The sequence below is a fragment of the Nymphalis io genome, chromosome 1 (genome assembly GCF_905147045.1).
Source record: "Nymphalis io chromosome 1, ilAglIoxx1.1, whole genome shotgun sequence".
Classification (NCBI taxonomy): Eukaryota; Metazoa; Arthropoda; class Insecta; order Lepidoptera; family Nymphalidae; genus Nymphalis; species Nymphalis io.
In genome coordinates, this window is record NC_065888.1 from 1927703 (window position 1) to 1944633 (window position 16931).

At 31.9% G+C, this 16931-nt stretch overlaps 2 protein-coding genes and 3 non-coding genes across 5 annotated transcripts; 3 read left to right on the top strand and 2 right to left on the bottom strand.

Moving 5' to 3' along the window:
• The first annotated feature begins 828 nt into the window (after positions 1-828).
• LOC126771939 (phosphatidylinositol glycan anchor biosynthesis class U protein) lies at positions 829-2500 on the top strand. The gene is made up of 3 exons (XM_050492120.1): positions 829-1717; positions 1808-2079; positions 2151-2500. The coding sequence occupies exons 1-3, from the start codon at positions 954-956 to the stop codon at positions 2402-2404; spliced, it is 1290 nt and encodes a 429-aa protein (XP_050348077.1). The 5' UTR covers positions 829-953; the 3' UTR covers positions 2405-2500.
• A 724-nt stretch (positions 2501-3224) lies between these two features.
• On the top strand, positions 3225-10542 carry LOC126771736 (uncharacterized). Its single transcript, XM_050491797.1, has 12 exons — positions 3225-3335; positions 3588-3762; positions 3967-4251; positions 4669-4949; positions 5034-5219; positions 5522-5809; positions 6238-6355; positions 6759-6898; positions 7096-7385; positions 8178-8390; positions 9764-9953; positions 10371-10542. Exons 1-12 carry the CDS (start codon positions 3290-3292, stop codon positions 10523-10525), a joined length of 2367 nt encoding a protein of 788 aa, XP_050347754.1. The 5' UTR covers positions 3225-3289; the 3' UTR covers positions 10526-10542.
• Positions 10047-10120, bottom strand: Trnat-agu (transfer RNA threonine (anticodon AGU)). Its single transcript has one exon. It is a non-coding gene; the product is annotated as a tRNA-Thr (tRNA).
• Positions 10543-10750: 208 nt separating the features above from the next.
• On the bottom strand, positions 10751-10823 carry Trnar-ccu (transfer RNA arginine (anticodon CCU)). The gene has a single exon. It is a non-coding gene; the product is annotated as a tRNA-Arg (tRNA).
• A 568-nt stretch (positions 10824-11391) lies between these two features.
• On the top strand, positions 11392-11463 carry Trnaw-cca (transfer RNA tryptophan (anticodon CCA)). The gene has a single exon. It is a non-coding gene; the product is annotated as a tRNA-Trp (tRNA).
• The last annotated feature ends 5468 nt before the right edge of the window (positions 11464-16931 follow it).

The following is a 16931-nucleotide window of genomic DNA, read 5'->3' on the forward strand; positions in this document are numbered from 1 at the left end:
AGAAAGAATAAATTAAAATAACATATTTAACGAAGCACGTTATGCTATCATTGGACTCCGTATGAATGATAAAAACGGGAAAATCAAAAAATCTTAAGGATTTTAATGCAATATAAGGTTCCGTGATGCTATGGTATAAATAAACATCACTGCGAAAGTATATATAGGGACAGTCGTACTTACGGCTGAAAACACGCACTGGCAATTTTCTTCTTGTTAGCAAGAAGAAAATTGTCAGTATGTGCTTTAACATGAAATAATACGACATTGAACCATTGTATAACCTTCGATATGATATAAGGATTGTTTCTCTGTATCTTTTTACTGGATTAGAATCGTTTTCTAACACAAAAATAAACAAAAATTAAACAATAAACACAATGAACGCACCAACTAACAGTTGTTAGTTTGTTTGAAACAAACACTAGTACTGGTTCTGCAATAAGGGACAAAAGATTTAATAATTCTATATCTATCTAAACCATTTGTAACGTAATTTTCGTTCTATTTTTTGTGTAAGTGAGAAGGAAACCATCATTGCGTCTATTAGTCTCTCTGTCTACGCTTGGTCTATTCGTTTCTATGTTTACGTTGTTGCATTATAAATCGAATTCTTCTGTACAGATAACACATAAGTGTGTTGTTTTTAATTTTTTAATAAATAACTAGATTATAGTAGATATTAAATTAGAAATAAACTAACTAATTAATAATAAGATGGAATTTGAAATAACGAATTTCAATCCGTCGTAGTTGCTAACATAAAATGTTAACACTGAGTGATTGATATTTAAGTTGTGACAATTGACACAGTAGTGTCATCAACCGTCAAGACTCATGTCAGTTTTAATTTTACTGATGTATTTTTCAGTAGACACTATTTGAAAACCATAACATGAAGCTGAATTTAATTGATGTGTAACTGTTATTTATCATAGATATATCCATACGGTATGGCTTTAATACGGAAATATTTTGTAGCCGGCATAGTGAGATATTGGCTTATTCATACAGACTATTGGCATACAATTGCAAATAGAGTTGAAATAGCAACGCCTCTTAACTCATGGAAGAGGTTAATTGAAGGAATATATTTATACGATCATGGCATAGATCCTTACGAAGGGGACTCATTTCACGAGTCTCCTATAATGCTTCTATTATTTCATTTTATACTAAAAAAAGTACCTTATCTTTTACCTCTTATATTTACTTTTATGGATATTCTAACTGCACATATTCTTTTCAAAACTTCAAAGGCGTTTGTACGACTTTTCGAAGAAACCCAAGAGAAGAATAAACAACATGTAGCAGAGGAATCCAAAACAATGCTTCTTAATAAATCACAGTTAAATGAAGCTCCCAACTATGTATTGTCGGTTTATTTATTTAATCCTTATTCTGTTTTGAATTGTGTCGGAATGACCAGTACTGTCACACAAAATTTATTAATAAGCATGTCGCTGTGGGGAGCTGCAAGTGGACAAAGATTACTTGCTTGTATATTTATTGCACTCGCTACTCACCAAGCTCTGTACCCCATTCTTCTCGTTGTACCGATATCTATTTTACTAGCAGACGTAAATAAAGGATGTAATAAGTGTTCTTATATTAGAACACTTCTTGCCTTTGTTTTATGTTGGGGTTTTTTGATTTACATCTCGGCATACATTATGGATGGTTCATACAGTTATGTATATAATACCTATGGATTTATGTAAGTTTAATGTATTATTTTTTTATTAGGTGTCAGTGTTAAGTATTTTATGAATACAATTTAAAGAAAAAAAAAAAAAACATTTTTCAGATTAACGGTACCGGATTTAAAACCTAATATTGGTCTCTTCTGGTATTTCTTCACGGAAATGTTTGAGCACTTCAGACTGTTGTTCGTCTGTGCGTTCCAAATAAATGCACTGGCACTATATGTAGTTCCTTTGACGTTAAGGTTTAATAAAGAACCAGTGTTGTTGGCTACAGTTTTGATTGCTCTCTCTACAATATTTAGATCTTATCCTTGTGTGGGCGATGTTGGGTTTTATTTGGCCCTCTTGCCTCTTTGGAAACATCTGTTTGCATGTATGTATCTTTGCAATACAATTTTTTATATGTTTGTTCTAAAACTAATGTTGTTATTATTATTATTTCAGTTATGCAGCAAAAATTCATTGTTGGATGCGCATTTATCATCACATCTGTACTTGGACCTACTGTTTGGCATTTATGGATTTACTCCGGTTCTGCGAATGCCAATTTCTTCTTCGGAGTCACTCTGTCATTTGCAACTGCTCAAATTTTCCTCATAACCGACCTTCTATTTGCTTATATAAAGAGGGAGTTTACTCTTAAACATGGTTCATCTCGACGAATTGATGATAAGCCAGCTAAATTAGTTCTTCAATAATTCCATTTTGTGATACTTTTTTTAACATTTTGTTAGAAAGTAAATAATATTGTGTAAAATGCATTTCATTTATAGAATAAATAGTCTAGAACAATTCTTTGTCTTTATAGAGATTTTTTTATTTTTAAATTTTTCAACATCACTTCAGAATATTATTTGTCCTTAAAGAATTGGTTGTGATGTCACAAAAATAGTGTGTATTACTAAATTTTTAATAAGTTTAAGAATAATTTCTTAAAAACAAATTATGTTCAGATTGTAACTACATTAATTAAAATTATATTATATAATTAATTACAATAAATGTTATTATAGTCTGCTTGTTATCAAACTTATAAATATAATGAAATAGTAGTAAATATAATGGCTAGTAGGCAGATATTTTCTGTGACAAATTACATTTTACAATAAAACTTTTAATGTTTCAACTAACTAATTTAATTGTTTAAATACAGTGGAAATAATAAGTAATAGAATCTGTTGCAAAATTAGAACACAAAAATGTATAAATATTATCAAATTACAAATTTTAATAAATGCAGATTATCTTTAGCCAAGTAGTTACACAAAGGATACCCATGAATGTTACAACTATTGTAAATATTTTACTTAAAAGAGTTGGACTGTTTGATTGTAAAGGCTAGTTTAAAATGAACTAACTCATGGAATAATATCAATAAAGTTTATTTTTAAAATTTCCATTTCATTTCTGACCTTTGTATGGATACCTATTTAATTGATCCTTATAAGAACGCCCCACTTACTCAATGAACTACAATCTTATCACTACTAATCTGTGACTATATCACACACCCTAACATTAAACAACAAGTGATAAAGTCATTAGCTTTATTTCTGTGATAATGTAACCTGACGTTTTGAAATATGAAAATAGTATTTTTTGTGGTTTTTTGTGCCGTATGTATTAAATGTGAGTAAAATATACGTATAAATTCAACCTTGATTACTTATTAAAATAAAATGAGGCACGCCTGTTTTTATATTGTAGTACTAATTCCTAATCTGATCTTTTAAGTATGTTCGTAATTAACAATATATTGTAAATCGTTTTTCTGGTTTAATTGCTTGGTGTGTTTTTATAAAACAATGTACGAATAAATAACAAATTAACATCACAGTTTGTTGACTAAATTATTGACTATTTTTGTTTATTAAAATATAGGTTCGGAAGGGGTTATACAGTCAAGTATACCACGACATTTGCTGGAATGCTATCGAGGCGGAGGGCCTTTTCTTGGAGCTCCAAGGAGACTTGACGTATTTCTCTCACTCCTGAGGCGATTGGAATTGGATACAAAACTTGATTTGAGATTGTTTAGTGCGACATTGCTAAGAAGGTATTTTCAGGCACTTAGATTTCATAACAATGTGTAATAAAAAAAACAATTTTGTGTATTTTTATTGTTAAATTTAACATAGTCAAAGTAAAACCAGAAGCTTAATTTCTTTTTAAGCGACAATTTTCTAGTCTAATTTGGTTTACTAAATGAGACAACATATGCATAAATATGTTTTTATAAATAAAATAAAATAATTTCCAGTCTTCGTCTCGACGGTATCGAACAGGCTCCTAACACAGTAGAAACAGAATTCGTCTTACCATACCGAGCGTCTGCCTTTCAATTTCATAGATACAAGTTACTAATGGAAATGTTTTTACCGAGTCGGAGTGATCTTATAAATGTTGACGAAAGTCTGAATACAGTAGAGAAATGTCTTCTGCACAAAATGATCAGTTCCACGGTACAGCCATGGGAACGAGGTGACGAAAGTGTCGTTTGCCCATTATCTGCACAGCATCGACATATGCAACAAACTGCGAACAGGTATCGGATAACGAAAAAAAAGTATACTATACCTACAGTACATTTCTATAGTTCACATGCACACAGATATTACTGCAAATCTGAATGCAATTCACGTTTAATGAAGTCGGCGCAGTTTGTAAGCCGAGGGAAAAGATTTGTTAGAATTTTACAGCCTGACGTAAATAGATATTTGTAGATATTATTGCGAGAGGTTTAAATCACATTTTCATAGCTTTCTGTATTTATTTGTACTCCCATGAATTGCCAATACTTATCAAGCTTACCTTATGCCATTATTATAATACATATTTATGTTTTTGAAGTAACAAACAAAATTGAATATTAATTCTGAATCCGACATGTCTTCAGTTAAATTTACTTTTGATAAATTTTACGTACAGTATAAATAAAATAAGTTTATTTCAACTTTTACAGGATGTATAGCAGATGTCCAATTGAAGATGGTGTTATCCAGACCGATTGGGGAACTCTATCCCCGGGTACACTAATAGCAGCAATTGCTTCTTCCTTAGAAGCACAACGTGTGACAATTACAGATATCTTAAACGCAAACATGTTCCGAGCAGATATATCAGAATCATTACTAGATTCAGCAATGGAAGATTGGTATACAAAAACTGAAGCATTTGAAGTTTATGACATGAATTCTGAAACAAATGTCGGTATCAGTAACATATGGGCCGCGACTTTGGCAGGTATCCAAAAAAAACCCTTTAGCTGATAATAGAAACGCAAATTTCCTTGAGGGTGAAAGTAAGTTAATAGTTTTCTTATTTAAGGTGATTTGGCAGAGGTTGTTGTAAATCAAGGTCCTAGAGTTGGAGCATCTTCACATAATTTAATAACGGGTAGCAGTAATCGATGGAACGACACTCTTCTCCCAAGAGACTATTACCTCTTTCCTCTGAATGGGACGTTACGAAATTGGCATTTCACAGATGCGGAAATATTAGCTGGTATCGACGGTTGGTATCGAAGCTTTATTTTTCAATAAACTTTTATAAAGATTTAATAAATATTAAGTACACAAATTATATCGGTTTGGAATGAAAATGTTATGGTCACATTAAAAATATAAATACATAAGAATTTACCTTCTTTTTTTGAAGTTTATTAAAAAAAATATTTTATTTATAACTAAAAATAGATTTTATTTCAGAATTAAAATGATATATTTTATATTTTCTTTGTTCTTTTAAACTTGTTTTATGTATAATATAATATTTAAAGATATTATAATAGATAGATTCGAACTTAAAACTTCCAGGTCTTATATTAGCCAATTATTTACCGACATGGGTCAACCAACGACGAAGCTTACGGTTATCGCAAGTAATAGAGATGTATTATTCAAATGAAGGAGTATCTTTCGAACCTTCTGTCCGCGCTTGTAACAGGCAAGCGTTGTTTTCGAATATCAACATATCGCAGTTGTTTACGGAAACTTCTAGATTCGCACACATTTTATCTCTACAACAGATAACTGTCTATATTCCTAAGGATGTAATGGAAAGGATAACGGAGGCTGCGGTTACGGCTTTTATGGATTATGTCCGTAAGTAATTTAACGTGACTTTATTAATATTATTTTATTTGCAACGTTGTCTTATCTTAACTAGGAAAAGTCTGGGTGTATTTATGATAGAACACTAACTAAATGTAGTTAGACAGTACTTATTTCATTAGGTTTATCACTAGATTCTAGTGATAAACCTAATTGATTAAATTAGAAAATTATGATATTTAGCGACTATAGACAATAGTCTATAATAGCTGATACGAAATACATTTTTTGGCCAGCTATATTTTTCCAGTATTAAGCAATTAAACTCCAGTTACCATTAAATTTTACAAAATATAGATAAATGTGTTAAGATTAAAAGTAATTGGTTTGGTCTGAAGACTGAAGTAGAAAAGAAAGTTCAGGAGAAGGAGATAGGTAGGTATTATAACTGTATTTTTGACTTTTTCAAACATTAATAGCAACAGTATTGAGACAGTATCATAAGGAATGTATAAAGACGTCCAGCGTTCCAACCATCGACTTGATTGTGGCGACCGACTCGAGTTGGAAAGGATATGAAGTAGAGCAGTTTATGTCGTAAGTAGTAGTAGTAGTAGTTTAATTTAAAGTTTCCAAATATTTTTATATAAGATTTATTTCATGCATAAATCAAAAAAATTAAATTAATTTTGTATTGTTTAATAAGTTATTCAGATATTTTTGATTGAGCCTGGATGGCTAAATCCAAAATTACGAGCCACAGCAAAATATGCACAAATGGTTTATGGGCCGGGCCTATTGGAGTTAAAACTGAAACTGCTACATGTGATTTTTTTTTAACCCACGAACAAAAGTATTCCCAAAGGTAGTGACCTCATGCAGGCTGACCGTCGCGTCGTCTGTCAAATCCTTGTTTCATACAGTTTAAGCACTGCGCTTGTGACAAATAATTGAGATAAAGGCACGCGAAAGACGATTATGAAGATGATGAGTTATTTAGATGGATAGGAGGAGCTCTGGAATTGGAGTCCCAGCGCAGTACTATAGCACTGGTGCACGGCAACACCGGGCAGTGGATCGTGCCGCCCGCCGACAACTTGACATGCTTTTACAGTACCGTCGCGAACAATTCAATTGAATGTAAGTTTTTTTTAACATCATGCCAATTTATTTGTAATGCACGATTACTTGTACAGGGTTAGGCTCTGTATACATAAAACCTATAAGTATATTAATATATATTTTGAAAATTCGCAACTGTACTTTTTTTTTAATTACAAATTATAACATGATTGTTATTAACAAATATATATATATATATATACGTGTGTGTTTAGGGCCAAATCGTCTAAATCTACCGAATATTATATCACGAGTCATCCAACACAGTCGGAACCAAACGATGCAAGATATAACAGACAAGATAAGCGCTGGACACAGCACTGTAGTTCTCGTCATAAGCCCTACTGATCGACAATCTACTGACGAGATCGAAAGTTCGAGAGTACTCATGGCGTCCTTGCGGAGGAGTTTCTTTGACACCTACTTCGCATACGTGTCGCGGGACACAAGAGAATTCCAAAATATTAATAACGAGTACCTTGATTATTCAGAATTGTTTTTAACGGTAGGTGTAAAATATCTTATTTATGTCTAATCAATTAGTTGAGTGTTTGATAAAGATAATGATATATTTTTTTCCATTTGGTAATAAGTGGTCACCACGGCCTATATACATTGACACTGAACAAGCTTAGGAACTAAGATTTTATGTCCCTTGTAGTTATACTAGCTCACTCAACCTTTAAACCGGAACACAACAATAAAAAAATATCGCTGTTTGGTGGTAGAATATACGATAGGTGGCATCTAATCAGACCAGAACAAAAGCTAAAAAACAACGCCCTACCATAAAAGTAAATGTAATTTTCTAAATAAATTAGGCTTAAAATCCTACCATACGTGGGTATTGCTAACAATGTTTTTAAGATTGTTACATTGAGTTAGCGATTGATTACAGGTACCAGGTATGAAAAAATGTAAGATTATTTATAATAAATAACATTATCACAGAGACTAATAAAACTTTAATTGTACTGTGCCAGGGTGGTTAATAATAAATAATTTAAGTCTGGAAACATTTGATGCTTTTTATATCTTGTGTGATGACAGCATTTAATTAAATTGAAAGAGAGTATTGTCCGACAAGTGACTTCATACCTGCCCATGTGTGTCATCAACTTATGACTAGTTATGTGGGAATCCGGTGTAGATAAGATAATTATACTTATCATTCCTCAATTCACAAGCCTACTCCAAAGACTAGAGTTGTTTCTTGTATTAATTTCAACAATTATCCTTACAATTATTTAGAAAATGCCATCGTTCCTTTATTTCAATAAAATGTTTTCTTTTCTAGGTTGATTCAATATCTATTCCAGATGTCATTAGGAAAGTAGATAGTGATTTGGTTAAAGGTAATATTCCATCTAAAATAGTCGGAGCTCAATGTCAAGTAAATGGCACCGAATTTTACCAAATACCCTACGAGGATTTCGTGTTGCCAGGCCGTGAACAGTCGTACCGTATCCATCCATTTTACTTACAACAACAATCTGTCGTTCATGTTCAGGTAAGTGTAACCTTACGGGTAAATAGAAAATAATTAGAAAACACCTTTGATTTTTATAACATTTAAAACATATGACAGTTTCACCACATTAGCGCATTGACATTTATTATTTTTTTAAGACCTTTGTGTATTATTTCATAAACTTCTAATCTTGTTAATAATGTATATTCTTTATACGAAAGGGTGGATATAGATATCCGACCCAGGACCTGGAGGGCATGAGGCAAGAAAGGAGTAAAGGCCCCTAATCTCTCAAATAATTTGAACAATTAAGATGGGTGTTTCAATAATTGTCGTTTTTGTTTTGTATATTTTTGTTATTGTGGGTGCCACACTCTCTAGCAGAGGCCCCAGGGCAACAGCCCGCTATTGCGACGAATCCCCTAAATCCCGCTCTGATAAGTATGTAATATTATACGGGCATTCGGCATTCGACATTGGCCCTTCTCATTTACCCATCTGGCGTATTGTCATTTGTCAAATATCTTATTGACTAGCAACTCCGCGGAGTTCACCCCCCTAACGGTTAAAGGTTACTACTCACTACTCCACTCGAGGACAGAGGATTTATTAAACCAAATGAAATTTAATACTTTCTAAGAAAGTTAAGCCTAAAAAACAATAATTTTTAGTTGAAACAGATTGCGCTAACAACGCCATCTATGTTTAATTTTTTAATCTATTAATAATGATTTCTTTTCAATCGCCATCTGTATTTACTTTAAAAAATATGTACATTTTGATGCTTTTGTTTCGTGTGTATTATATTCTAGGCAATACTATCAACCTACCCAATACATGATTACATTAACAAGTTAAATTAATCTTTTTAGAACAACTCTTTATCTAATCCAAATTAGTATAATGTGTTTTGAGTAGTGCTTTGAATATTCACTTGTTAAAGTTTTTTTTATTATTATAAAAATTACATTATTAATATATTACCCACACATACTCTCATGTCACAACTCACAAGTGTGGTTAAATAAAAGCTTGTTAGCCTAATACAACCAAAGAAGGAGTAAAAATAACCAAACATAGATTTAATTACATATTTTGTTATTTGCCAAGGTCTGCTCTATCATGGAATACAAACAGTCCTTTATTAATGTCTTTATTTATAATACCAAATATTCCAATTAAATACGATAATAACTTCGCCGACATTATATATTGGCAATTTTACCAAGACTATAGTTATTATCATAGATATTTCAAGATTATAATATCAATTCAAAGTTGTTTGTTTGTGTGTGTTACTTTTTCGAGTGGACAAGGCTATAAAATTATTTATCGTGTATCTTTGATTATTAAATTTGCTTGGTGTACATCAAAGCTTCAATAAAATAATATAAAACATCTTATCGACGCAGTTCCGAAACGATGGCCAAGGAAAGATATTAGTCTGCCAATGGCGAGGTGCTGATGAGTCTCACTCGTGTCGCACTATAACTGAGCGTGAAGTCTATACTTTCAATATAACAAAGCCATGTCCTTCACCGCAGTTCTGTCTTCCGGCTCATTTCGCCGTCTCAGCGTTAACAACACAAAATTTGTGTGCACGTAAGAACAATAAATATTTATTAGAAACATACATATAACAAAAAAAAACTTCATTATAAGAAAAATAAAAATAAAAATACTCATTATCAACCAAGGCCCCGGGGGGATTCGAACCCCCGATCTCCTGTTTACTAGACAGGCGCTTTAACCAACTAAGCCACGGCGCCGATATGATTGTAATCGAAAATTATATACATATTCTTGCGTTTCATTTATACCTATATATCCAATTTTTAAGTGTTGCCTCCACATAATCTTTTACTAACTGGCCCGCTAAATTTTAATAACAAATCAAAGTACCTTATTTACTTTCTCTTAAATTTTCTCTTCTATACAAATAAATTTCACGCTTTACAGTTTACGACTTTTTTATTACGTATTGATTATAGTATTTATTTAGTCTTGATCAAATTTCAGATAACGAGTGTCGCCTGCCTCACCAAGTAGGTTACTACATACAACATTCTGGTTTTCGGTGCTTGCCTCTGATGGGCTCCGCGATCATAATGTCACCGCTTTGGAAAGTGCATCTCGCACTTTCTCTTATGATCTCATTATCTTATTATTTTTAATAAAAAATAAATGAATATAAAAATGTCTTATTTTATTATCTTGAAATATAATACTGTAGCAATTGTAATTTTTATGCAAAACTTAAATCGTTTAGTATAGTATCATCACTTCACAAAAATTAAAGTTGACCTGAATCCACATTTCAATTCAGAACAAATAAAAAAAGTATGCCAGCTATGAAAGAAAAGAACTTATTAGCAATATGAAAAAAAATTGTGAAATGTTACCCCTGGTGGGACTCGAACCCACAATCCCCGGCTTAGGAGGCCGATGCCTTATCCATTAGGCCACAGGGGCTTGTGTTGAAATGTGTCAATTTAGATAAGACTAATTCACATTATACAATATATATACATACCAAATATGTAGGATTTATATATTTTTTTAAAAGTAAAACAAGAAAGACAAAATATAAAATGCCAATATCACATAACAGGAGAAAAAATTACTAGGTATCTGAGTAAACGATATAATGTTAAAAAAAAATTCAAATAACATAAGCAATGACTTATGACCGCTATCTATATTAATAATCTGTATTTTCAAGTCTTCAATATTTATTAAGCTGCCATCTACCATCTACATGCATGCATAATTTATAAATAGATAAGGAAAATGAGAAATTGCCGTAGAAAATCGTGGTTTACATACCAGAATAGTATTGCGAAAAAGTTCATAGCTTGGACGATAGAGTGCGTTGTAACTGAAATTTATAAACTCATATGTAACATTGTTGTAGTGAATAGTAATATTTATCATTTTTTTTTTTAAATAATTGAAGTAACAATTATGTTTACAACATTTATTAATTTTTAAGAATTGAACTATTTTGATTAGAAAGCGTATTTTTGACACTTCGTACAACGACTCCGTGGCGCAACGGTAGCGCGTCTGACTCCAGATCAGAAGGTTGCGTGTTCAAATCACGTCGGGGTCAAATCATTATTTTTGTGAAATGTTTTAATTTTATTTCTGTTTTTTTTATATTTTATAAGGACGAAATAAAAATCATTTTTTGCAAAGAAATATATGAATATGAAACAAAAAAATGAAGGTATCAAATTGTCAAGCATCGATTACTTTATTATATAAAAAAAAACTTTATATAATTTATTTGCTTTCCGCATAGAGATTTTAACAAAAAATTTAAAAAATAATTGTATACCGTTTTTTTCCTCGGAAAATTATTTTACACATCCCTCCCACTCTAAGCAATAATATTAGGGTACGTAGGACTGTTGGCCGAATGCCAAGCTACCCATTGAAATCCGTTTTCGGTCATTGTCAATTTTTTTTTTTATTTTATATATATATAGGAGTGCCACTCCTCCTTGGGCAGTATCATCACTTTCGGACACACACGCCTTGAAGATGGCTATTCACTATTAATTTGCATGTGATGATGTAGGTGGTGGGGAAGATAGAAGTCCCAGAAACAAGGAAGCAAAGTGCTTCATACGTGTCAAGGGAAACAACTACTACCCCGGTTGGGATACGTTCCCGATTCTATTCCGATCCAAATCCGACCGAACCACAACTGGAGCAGCGACGATTTCGTTTCGATTCGATTGCGTTAATTTGCTAAAAGAATTGGTCTCCTGGGTACATCGATTAAACGTATTTTTACTAATCGTAAGCGCTTTTAAGCATCGCTCTTCAGCTTTATAATATTAATATAGAATTTAAAAGGTACAATAAATAAATATAAAATATACTGGCATTCCATACTCAAAACTAGATTCAAATTTCAAACATAATTATACCTACTACTTTTACAGGAAGCCAATAGCCGAGTCAATGTACTAAGCCAATTAAATATTGGCTTGGTCTAAATAGAGACAACCCATTTCATTTGATTGTCCTCAAGCCATTGATCAAGCCAATCCATTAAAATAGAACGATTTCTAGCACAAAAATGAAAAAGCCTTGTATATAGGCCTACGTTTAAATTATATTGTATTTTTCATTTGATTGACCTATTCTCTATATCCCATTCCGTAGCGGTTAGAATAAAATTATATATTTTTGGCTGGGGGCCTAGGCCGATACCTTGTAGGCCTAGGCATAAATCCTGGGCTATTGGCCTTGTGTAAAAGCAGCATTATAGTGTCAATATTCTAATTTATAACTGACAAGGACATTGTTATATAGCTGCTTTACTTTAATAAGTGTTTAATGGTATATTAAATAAAATTGTATAAAAAGTTAAGTAAATTAAATACTCAGTAAGTTGGATTATAGAATTTATTTCCTTTTCAATAGAAGTCATCTTTAGTACAAGTCAATTTTGTCACATCACGTTTTATTACACAGTATGTGCTAAATAATTTGTAAACAGTTTATTAAAACTGGTGTTGAGTCGTTAAATTATCTCTGCTTCGAACCAGTAAAGTTGAGTGACTTGGTAATGTACTAATACATTACTTATCATATATTGTATCACCTTTTCAATATTGCAGGTACCATACCGTGCAAAAATTACAATATGAACTGACAAAAAGTAGACATATTTCAGAATTTCAAATTAAGGAAGCTAATTATTGATGAATTATTTTCTCATTTATTTCTTGCAATGCTTAACAAAATATAATGTAGCTCCTTATTACTTGTTAGGATTGTGTATTATAAATTATGTATTAAATATGTGTAGTACGTATCGTCTAAGGCAACGTAATTTGACATTATTTACTTCAGCCAAATAATTAAATAGGTACCTACAGTACCTAGGTATCTTTAATTTTCTTACTTATAACAATAGTTACATAGTAGGTACAGTTGGAAAAATAACATTATAAATAACTTAAGTTAAAAATAGATTCTCACTTTGTACTGGATGACGTTATCTGTTTTTATAAAAACAACTTTTCAATTAAAATAATGTCGTGATCGCAAGACTACTTTACAAATCTTAAGTGGTAAATCATCATTTCTAACTAAGGCCTAGTATAATAATGTGAGAAATGCTGATTCCGTTACAATTTCCTTGCTATTTAGCCACAATAAAGCTTATTTTCGACTGAAGCAATTTTTCAGTACCGTCATTTTGGATCTAAGAAGCTCGGAGTCGAGACGATCAGGTGACTGGCATACGTGTCTGCTGGCGCCTTTGTAAACGAATCGCATTCTTGAGGCAATGTAATACATGCGCAAAATATCTTTGTGTGATTTTCCGCGTAATTACAATCAGTTACGTGCATGTATACGAACACGCCTCCGTGTTTGTATGTAGGCGTTAGACTCGCTTGTGTTGACTGGTCTCTGGAGGTCGTACAGTGATCGAGACATAACTATAAACATTTTTTATGAAGTATTCGTGCATGTTCGTTTATTTAACACTTATTGAAACGGTTTTGGAGTTAGCACGTGACTGTGAAACATATTTTATTTCAAGAGATGTGGTCATTACAAAGTTCACACTGCCGTCATCTCAAAATTTCCATAGTCAGAAAACTTACAAAAATTTTATTACTTTTTCGAATTCATATACATTATATATTTTTTGAATAATTAACATTAATTATATTATTAATGCGTTATGTAAAAATTATACTTAATAATAATTTCTTCTAACCTTGGTAAGTAATACTCGATCAATCATTGGTAAATCAATGACGTCAAAAACAGTTGACGCAGAACGTCTAATGTCCGCCAATAACTCTTTATTATTGTCAATTAAGTTTTTGTGAACTTTTCGGTCCACTTGACCCTCGTTCAGGATGGTGTGCGTGAGCGCGGTCACGCCCAACATGAAAACAATGTCATTTGTGTAATTACAAATATATTTCCGCGTTACATTAACCACACCTATAACTATTCCAATGGGAATGGAATTCCATATATATATATTCCATATATATATAACTTTGATCTTCAATTGACATAAAATATTTAATATTTTCGTGTAAAAATTGTAGTAAAATTAAAATGAATTTATGTTAAGTATTGTACTGTATTACGTATATAGATATATAAATAAGCGAAATACCACTCATTATGTGATCTAAAGTAACTAACTATCCACCCGATTGACTTGAAATTTGTCACAGTTACTCCTTCCCCGACGTAGACGCTCACTAAGAACGGATTTTACGCAAATCACATCCTAAATAAAAAAAAATCTGATCGCGTTACGCGTGCGAAGCCGATTAGCAAGTTATAAATTTTATATCTATATATATTAAACAAGAACTGTCTATAGTGCATAATAATGGAAAGCTATTAGCAAATTGGAAAGAATATGTAAATCTAAAGTTTGTTTATCTTTATTTCTCCTTCCAATGGAACATAGTATATGTTTATACGAAATCAAATAGTTATTTAGCTCTCGACTGAAGTAAGTGAAACTCGGCAACACTTTAGAAATCCGTATAAGGTGCTTATAACAACATTATAATTCATATTTCATACTCGTCAAATTCAAACTGTCAATTTCACTACAAGCTTCAATTGAATTATATACATAGTTATATATTTAAAATACTTTATACAAGGGTTTCAGTTTCAGTCTACTATATACAGATCCATCCGGATGCGGACTGCCCAAGATCGGGATGGTTGGCGTTCTATGGGGGAGGCTTTCGTCCAGCAGTGGACGGCAAAAGGCTGAAAAAAAAATATACAGATTATCAAATGACATTTGAAAATATAACAATTGACATATTTTATTTATTAATTATTTAATAATAATTTCTTTTAAACAATACATTACGATAATATATATTATAAATAATATAAATATAATACATATCCCGGTCAATGGCAATAAAGGTAAGCACGTCTAAACTTGTTATAAAGACTAAAAATATTGCTAACTCTGTCTGACATGTGGGTTTAAAAAGGGTAGCAAATATTTCAATCCTATCAAATTAGTTTACTCAGAGATTTTTGAAAAAGTAACAAGAGAATAAGCACCAATGGCTGTGTTTTCATTTTAAATACCGTGCACCTATTACATATTTAAGACGGTTTAGGTATATACAAGATACTACGAGGATGATAATGTTTTCTTGACAGATTTCGCCCACAGCAGCCATTTCCAACGGAGACCAGCCAACTGCATAAGATATATTGTAGCGCACAAACGTGGGTGTACACACCAGTTGACCATTGTCTATTCCCTTACTTTCATATTGGGGTTAGCAATTCGACACCACCAAAGAGAGTTCAGACACAGGTCGAATGGCTTTATGCGCTTTCCGCGGTACAGCATTGTCAACACTGGCAGCTTAAAAAAGCTACTGAGTATTTCTTATCAGAAAAATTCAATAATATTTTATTGGCCACACACGCGAACTTCCAGATTAGCACCCAAGATATTGCGGTCCACAGCTGTATGAACTAGCTACTTGAATAACTAAGCAGTTGAAAAGACAATCAGTTTTTTTTGTAAAAAATAGGTGAGTAGACGGGTACTTGGGTCACCTGATGGTAAGTGGTTACCACTGCCTACATATTGACGCTGTAAGAACAATTTAGTATTACTTATATAACCAACTAAGATGTTATGTCCCATGTGCCCGTATTTTCACTGGCTCACTCACACTTCAAATCTGAACACAACAATACGGTATTGGCGGTAGAATATCTGATGAGTGGGTGGTACTTATTCAGATGAGTTTTTACAAAATTTAACCACCAAGTAAAATTGTCACTACAAAACTAAATCCCCTCGCAACAGTTAAAATTTAGTGCACTGTACTTAACTATGTGTAAAGTTTAACGATTCTTTGATATTAAAACCATTGTTACCTACTATTATGTCATGCAATAAAACGCATTGAGAGCCTTTATAGATGCCATCTCGTATTTCTTGAAGGCTAAATGCTCACGTGCACCTACACTCTTATCTACAACAAATTATTTGCGCATGATTTTTCAATTGCTGCAATATATCACACTAATATTTGTTATATTCAATTCATATTCGAAAATCATTATTAAAATCGTTATGTATTGATTTAAAAAATGTATCATTACATCTAGTCGTTACCTTTTAGAAAAAATATATGTAATTTTTGTAATTATATGTACCTACCTATCATGTTTTTATTACATTTCATTAATTTGTATATATAGAGCAATAATTTTCAGTAATTTTATTTAAGCTGAATTTGTCAACCTATTTCTATCTGTGAGTTTTAAAGTATAAAAAGTCACGTAATCATGAATTCATATATTTCAAGGCTAACTGTTTCACCGAAGAAATCAAAAATGCTATTTGTTATTATAATATTATATAGGTATTATATATACTATAAAATATAGTTATTGTTATTATAAAACAAATTATTTAGTTAGCTAAATAATGTATTTGTTTGTAGGTTTTGGCCACGAGTTATTGTGGCAATAACATAACAGCCAACGTGATATCGTATGACGTATGGGGGCTTGGTGAATCGAGCCAAT